This window comes from Vigna unguiculata, chromosome 5 (assembly GCF_004118075.2).
Source record: "Vigna unguiculata cultivar IT97K-499-35 chromosome 5, ASM411807v1, whole genome shotgun sequence".
NCBI lineage: Eukaryota > Viridiplantae > Streptophyta > Magnoliopsida > Fabales > Fabaceae > Vigna > Vigna unguiculata.
The window spans coordinates 4139841-4147289 of NC_040283.1; the positions used below are offsets into that span (position 1 = coordinate 4139841).

General features: G+C 33.3%; 1 protein-coding gene across 1 annotated transcript; it reads left to right on the plus strand.

Annotated features, from left to right (window-relative positions):
* The first annotated feature begins 1700 nt into the window (after nt 1-1700).
* LOC114185100 (RGG repeats nuclear RNA binding protein A-like) lies at nt 1701-6608 on the plus strand. The gene is made up of 7 exons (XM_028072610.1): nt 1701-2144; nt 3306-3624; nt 3699-3764; nt 3884-4010; nt 4615-4770; nt 4866-4922; nt 6056-6608. The coding sequence occupies exons 1-7, from the start codon at nt 1958-1960 to the stop codon at nt 6233-6235; spliced, it is 1092 nt and encodes a 363-aa protein (XP_027928411.1). The 5' UTR covers nt 1701-1957; the 3' UTR covers nt 6236-6608.
* Nucleotides 6609-7449: the final 841 nt, after the last annotated feature.

Genomic DNA, 7449 nt, shown 5'->3' on the forward strand with positions numbered 1-7449 from the left:
CCTCTTCCTTAGTTGTCGGCATTTATCACCATCTTCAAACTCTCACCATAACTCTTTTCATCTCGTATAGGACTAAACTACTTTATACCATTTATCTCCATGTTATTTAGCTTCGAAGGTCTCTTATCATTCTTTAACAAGAGGAATGAGCAAACTGCATTATCAAAAGAGGTAACCATTGCAGCTCTAACAATCTATGGTGATAAATGAAATCTAGTGGAAGAGTAAATGATGCTCGTTGTAATCGGGATGACTATGATGTTATAACACAAAGCCCAAAATTAGTTTAGACATATATAATAAAAAGTTTTATTTAAAAGATCAATAACAATGATTATATACGAAGCCTAAATATAAATACAAACACATTACAACATATAAATGTAGTTAAATTAAAAATATATATGACACATTACATGATGTGTATATATATATATTAATTTTAAATTGTCAACTAACATATTATCCATTAATACAAAATTTATTCTAATTAATATATTTTCTATTTGAAAAACAAAAAGTAATGATTATATAAGATTTGTTTCTTATTTTTAAAATTAAAATAGAAGTTTATGTAAAAAAAATTTAAGTTCAGATTTTTTAAAAAATTATTGGATCTGTGGTTATTAACGCCGTATTGAAATCATGGTAAAATCATGTTAAAAACCAAAAATATCTTTCAATATATGTTGCACACAAGACACACATGTGCAAGCTTCATAGATGATTATATCTCCAAGTTGTTGTTCATTAGAATAATGTTAGATACCTCAATTGTTATGTTTGTACTACCCCATCACCTATTGACATTCCAACTCACGGACGCAAAGTGGAGGAACACATGCACGAGACGAGGAGGTGCAAATGGGAATGGGAAAGTAGTATTAGGGTTTTGACTTTGACTGAAAGAGTAAAGTTGGGATTTTCTAATTTAGAAGGGGTGCAGTAAGAAAAGGTTTGTGATTATAGCTATTTCTTTGTGCACCTATAAGCCCAAAAGCTTTCTGGACCAAAATAACATAACATCTCTCTGGTTATGAGTAGGTGTTCAAAATCTCAATTGGTTATTTTCATACTCCAGAGAGTTTGGATTTCCTGTTAGAAATATGTACTTATATTTAATCTAGCATAGTGTCTTAAGTTTAATCATGGAATGAAAATAGACAATATTTATAAAATAATAAATTTTAAAATTATAAAATAATAGAATTACATTGAGTAATAACGAGATGATATTATAAGATAATAACACTGTCATAATAACTTAATTGAAAAAATAATTTATTAACTAAAAAACTCTATAAATCATAAAAATTTATTAAGAATTTAATTGGAATTTATCAACAACTAAATCATTATTAATACTTTCAATTGTTTATCTTGAAATTTCTCTAAATCCATCTTAACCTAATTTTTTTTCAAGTTCATCCTTACAGAAAATGAGCAACATAAAAGACATATGCAGGATTGAGAAATTAGAGGATCAATAGACATAATAAAAATATGGAAATAATTAAATAATTCAAAAAATAATTTAACAGTTTTGAAAAAAATTGTGAAGGAATATAAATTAAACAATCAGTTTTTTTAAAATTAAAAAAAGTAATAATGTGGTGTAATGTAAAAAGTAAGGGAGAGGATTACATGGAGCAGATACATACATTCCTATTCCTAGGTCTGAAATAAATAAGTGACTTTGAAGAGATTAGGTTGTGCTGTCTATTCTATTCTCTCACACTCTCTTTCGCACACTCTCATTCTCTCTCCTTTGCGGCTAGGGTTTTAGGCCTTCACCCTCGCATTTCCTTCAATCGTCTACTTCTCTTTAATCTCCCTTGCGTTTCAGTTTTGTTCAAAATGGAAACTCTGTTAGCTTAGTACCAAGAAAAGTGGTCGAGGCTTTGTGTTTGGGAACGTACGGTGTTGTTTTGGGATTCGGAAAAACAGATTCTAAGATATGGCAACCATGAACCCATTTGATTTGTTGGGTGACGACGCAGAGGACCCTTCTCAGCTCATCGCAGCGGAGCAACTCAAGGCAGCGACAGCGGCTGCGGCGGCCGCGGCGGCTCCCAAGAAGGCGCCTGTTCAGCAAAACAAGCCGGCTCAGCTGCCCACCAAGCCTCCTCCTCCTGCTCAAGCCGGTGAGATTTTCAACTAATCGAAGTATTCTTTTTGGATTTTCTGGTTTTTTTTTGGTTGGTGGACTGAAAGAGTGTTTATCGAGTTTGTTTGATGATTGTGTTGAGATATCTGTCTGTTTCTGGATTGTTTTTGTTGTCAATGGGTAAGTTGTTTGGTTCAATGGGTTTAATTGAGTAAGTTGTGTTGTGTGTTTTTGTTCTCCTTATATGTTAGTTTTTGTGAGCGATTTATTTACATTTGTCGTTGATCATGATCTTCTTGTTGTATGTGTTTGATACATTTATTCATTGTCAGGGTTTTGTTTTAGCCTGCTTGTCGTGTTTGGATTTGGGCAGGTGATCTAAAGTCACGATAAAATGCTAACTGATGTATTTTTGGTAAATGTTCATATGTCTGGTTTCATGTTGTGGAATTGATTTTGGTGCTAGTTTGACTTTGAGTTTAAAAAACTTTAACTAGCTTTTTGCACTAGATAAAAGCATTGAGTTTTACAATTTTAGTGTTAGATTAAATTCATAAAAACCTATGTTGCACTACTTCCAAATCAACTTCATTTATAACAAATATTGCAAACAGGTAGGTGTGTATGAAGTTGGTTGTGTATATATGTTGGAATGTATTACGTGGTTTTCTCTAAGTTTTCTTGCGATATTTGTACCAGATATATAATGCATTGTTAGTTGTGGTGAGGGTAATCTGATTTGAATTTTTGTTGAAATTACTTTGTAATAGGTCATTAACAAATTTCATTGCAATAGATTACATTTCTTATTTAGAACCGTTTTTATTTTGTAAGTTGTGTATGAAGGTGGATTGTGTATGTATCTTGGAAGGTATTATGTGTTTTTCTCTAAGTTTTGTCGTGATACATAATGCATTGTTTGTTGTGGTAAGGGTAATCTGATTTTGAATTTTTGTTGAAATTGCTTTGAAATAACTCGAGCAAATTACATTACAATGTGTTACATTTCTCTGTTCCATTTCAAACTCTGATATTTACTTAGGAATTTGGGTTTGACATTGCGATAATGAATTGATTCGTTTTTAAGTTATTTTAGTCAGTTGATTTTCTGTTGGAAGTTGTCCTGTAGTTCTACAAGTTTATTGACAATCCTTATTGTTCTTTTGTATTCACATTTTCTGCTCCTGTCTGTTGACAGTTAGGGAGTCCAGAAATGAGCCGGTTCGTGGAGGCCGTGGAGGTGGACGAGGTGGTGCTCGTGGGTTTGGACGTGGTCGTGGGTTTGGTCGGGACTCTTCCAATGATGAGAACTCATTTCCCGCCACTGGAGCTCCTTACAATTCGGGTTCTTTTGAGGAAGGAGATGCTGGAAAGTCTTCTGAAAGACGTGGTTATGGTGGACCCCGAGCTCCTTACCGTGGTGGTCGTCGTGGAGGTTTTAGCAACGGGGAAGTTGGTGAAGGTGAAGAAGGACGTCCTCGAAGAACATTTGATCGTCGCAGTGGGACGGGCCGAGGGTAATGCTATTTTGATAATAATTCTGTTTAATTTTATGTTTTGTAAGTACTGATGTCCTTTGGTCTATTTGCAGAAATGAATTTAAACGTGATGGTGCTGGACGTGGTAACTGGGGAACACAAGATGATGAAATTACTCAGTCAGCATTCTTCTCAAAATTTTGTATTCTATTACTTGAATAGTAATATTATTTACATTGTCTCAAGGAAATTCTGTTTTTAATTATTGCTGTTTATATTTTTTTTCATGTTATATTAGGGCAACGGAGGAAGTTGTGAATGAAACTGGAAAGAATTTGGGAGATGAGAAGCCTGCTGCTGAAGAAGTAGCTGATGGAAACAAGGACAATGTTAATGATACTGAAGAGAAAGAGCCTGAAGATAAGGTGAATGCCAACCCTATTCCATGCTTTTAATTTCCATACCATAAATAGTTGCTGCCATTCCCTACTTGTCTGTAGTTTGATAATAGAAAAACTGATGGAAGTTTTGTTCCATCTTGTGGTGTCTGTTGATAGCAGTACACTAAATTGATTGAACTATTTATTTTATTTGTTAGTTGATTTATTATTCCTTGCTTTTTCCCTGAATGTTGGTCAGCTTTCTGCAAGTGTGTGTTAGTTTTCATGTGTATTTGATTTCATTAATTAATAAGTGCAGTACATGGCTCTAGTATATCTGTAATTGCTAACTATATGGGTATGTGATTTTGTGATGGCTTGATCCCCACATCCCATTTCTTTGGTCTCCTCAGGGTCCATAAGGACTAACTTATGATGATATCATCTAATTGAATGTCAACATTTTATGTTGTCATATAGCCTCATTGATAATAATGTATGGATTTGTCTGTATATATACTCTCTTGCTTTTCTCATTTTATGTTTCCACCTGCAGTTTTCTATGTTCACCTTCACTGGTGGTTAACTACCTACGATGTGTTTTTTATTTCAAATTTATTGATCTGTTGGTGTTGTGTTCATTCGCTAGGAGATGACTCTTGAGGAATACGAGAAAGTTCTGGAAGAGAGAAGGAAGGCCTTCCAAGCACTCAAGACTGAAGGGAGAAAGGTGGACACTAAAGAGTTTGAATCCATGCAACCCTTATCAAGCAAAAAGGACAATCATGACATATTCATTAAACTGGTGAATACATTTTTCACCACCGTCTTCGATCTATCTTCTGTTCATACGTTGGTAATACCTGCTAACATGTTTTGACACATTTGTCTTTTTCCTAGGGATCTGAAAAAGATAAGAGAAAGGAGGCTTTTGAGAAGGAAGAAAAATCCAAGAAGGTTTGAGTTTATTTAATTTGCTTGTCTTAGCTGTGAATTTATTTTGCCTAGATTGTCATTTTCTTAATTAACTCGTTATAATGAAAGATTACAAAGCAAGTATCACTATCAGACATTTCATGGTTTATTTGGGAATTATAAGAAAATTTATAACTGATGTTAAAATTAATTGGTTAGTATTTTAAAAGTAATTTAATTAATAGAATACCATTTCAATACTTATTATTTTATCTGATTTGATTTCATGTTTAGTGGTGAAATTTGTGTATAACTAATAGCTAAGACAATTAAGGCAATCTGGTCAAATATGTGGCTAACTAGTTTTCAAGATTGTGAACTTAATTTATAATATATGGGTAACTGATTGCTTCTATTTTCAGTAGTCTAACTTTTCTTTTTATCAAATTTGGCTGGCTTAGGCTTCTAATTGCATTGTGAAATTATGGTCACTTGTCATTTTTGTGGGAGGGAAGAGGATCCAACTAAGTAATTCTATTCTTTATTATAATAAACAGCAGAATAAGCCTTTTTTGTGGGTGTTGTACATGTTCCATTCTATGCTTTACTATTAATGACCTGCCTTAGGAATATATCGGGTATGAGAGACTATGATTATGTAAGCTGAAATGTTCTGTATTGTTAATTGGTTAACAAAGATTTTTCTCACCAGCGATATTAATTTTGTGATGACTGTGATTATTTTAAAATTTGGAATTAGTTATTTATTAATTGACTTTCCTTTTTACATTAAGAAGGATAATTTTTACTTTTCAACTGTAAATAACTTGTACATAAAGGAGTTCTCACTATCATCGTGTATGGTAATTTTTTTTACCTCTGCTATAACTATATTGAAAGACATGGTAATAGTGATTTCAAAATCGTTGTCTGTAAATTTTTTGCGTACTCAGTTCCCGATTTTATTATCTGAACTAGGTGCCATGTTTTTCTTATTTCTGCATGGTCAAATAGTCTTGCTTGGTTTTTATATATCCACAACATTTTCTTTTTCCCGTTTTATAAACATTTTAGGCGGGCTGTTCGGGAAAGTCAATGTATTTTTCTTTTCCAGTGTGTAGTGAATAGTCTTTTGCTTTTCTGACTAAATCTCGTTTCATTTATCATATTCTTAGTCTGTTAGCATCACGGAATTCCTGAAGCCTGCTGAAGGGGAAACTTATTACAGCCCTGGTGGACGTGGTAGGGGCCGTGGCCGTGGCACGCGTGGTGGTTTCCGTGGAGGTGTTACCAACAGTGCACCTGCCCCATCCATCGAAGATCCTGGGCATTTCCCAACCTTGGGTGGCAAGTGAGGTTTCCCAGAACCCTTTTGACATATCCTTGTCATATTTTCATTTTTGGGTTCTCATTTGAACTTATGCAGGAAAAGAACTTGGGTTATTGGATTTTTCCTGGTTCAGAAGGGTCATTTAATTTTATGTCTTAACATGTAAATTTAGGTTGTTCTTCATACGGTCCTGTATCCCTTGTAGCCTGTTTCCCCATATGCTTTGCTTTCTCTGCGTTTGACATGTTGGGGTATATGGTGGGGGAAGGTGGTAAGAGACATAAGTGTTGTTGAGTTTCCTTTTCTTTTCATAGATAGACAACTCAGTTTTGCTTCAGATTTTGGTTTCTCATCTTTCTATCCCAGTCAAACAATAATAAGTTAGAACATAAGTTGAAGGCGTCCTTGGTTTTTTTTTTTCTACCAGGGCTCGTTCTCTGCCTGGTGCCAGTGCTTACCGCTACCTAAATTACATAATGAGTTAGAACATAATTGGACTATTCTATTCGGTGATCTTTGGGTGGAATGTTACATTTTGTAATCTGTGTGATGCTTTCTTAAATACGTATTAAACAAACAATCCAACCAAACTTTTTAAGAACTCACACCATTGTATTTTATACCACTAATTTGAATCGGTAATATATTATTAAAATTTCTCTTCAAATTATGGATTTGTCTAATGTAAAACACACCTATTATCGTTTTTGTACTTAATAACAATTCCCTTGTGTTGATTCAAAAATTTTGGAAGAATATTATTTTTACCCGTCTATGTGCAAAAACTAATGAAGTTTCGAAGTCAAGTCAAGTGGTGATTTAAAAGAATATTTTTTTCACTTATTTGTTGAGTTGTTTTTAAATATTCTGTGCATTTATGTAGGAGGTCTTTGGTGTGCTGTACTTGTTGAAAAGTAGCATAATAGTTGTGTAAATTTTGGTAGTTTATTGTGGTCTTGTGAAAGGGTTTAAATCATATGGTAAAAAAGAAGTAGCTTTGTAACTTTTTTTTGTTGTTTCTACAATCGTATGTGATTTTTTAATAAGACAAAACTTGATTTAATTAGATTAAAACTAACAGGTGTAAAAGCGTATAGTATAAATGATATATATATATATATATATATATAAATTGTATGTATTTTCAATTAGACATTATAATTATTTGGCTATTATTATGGTATCCAGCATAAATAGATTTTGCTTGTGGTAAAAAATGGAAGTGACAGACATTTGCGA

Bases quoted from the DNA above. Each gene is read 5' to 3' on its own strand.
- LOC114185100 (XM_028072610.1), top strand. From the start codon at position 1,958: ATGGCAACCATGAACCCATTTGATTTGTTGGGTGACGACGCAGAGGAC. The intron at 3,765-3,883 runs GTCAGCATTCTT...ATGTTATATTAG, and splicing joins CAAGATGATGAAATTACTCA to GGCAACGGAGGAAGTTGTGA. The intron at 4,771-4,865 runs GTGAATACATTT...TCTTTTTCCTAG, and splicing joins ATGACATATTCATTAAACTG to GGATCTGAAAAAGATAAGAG.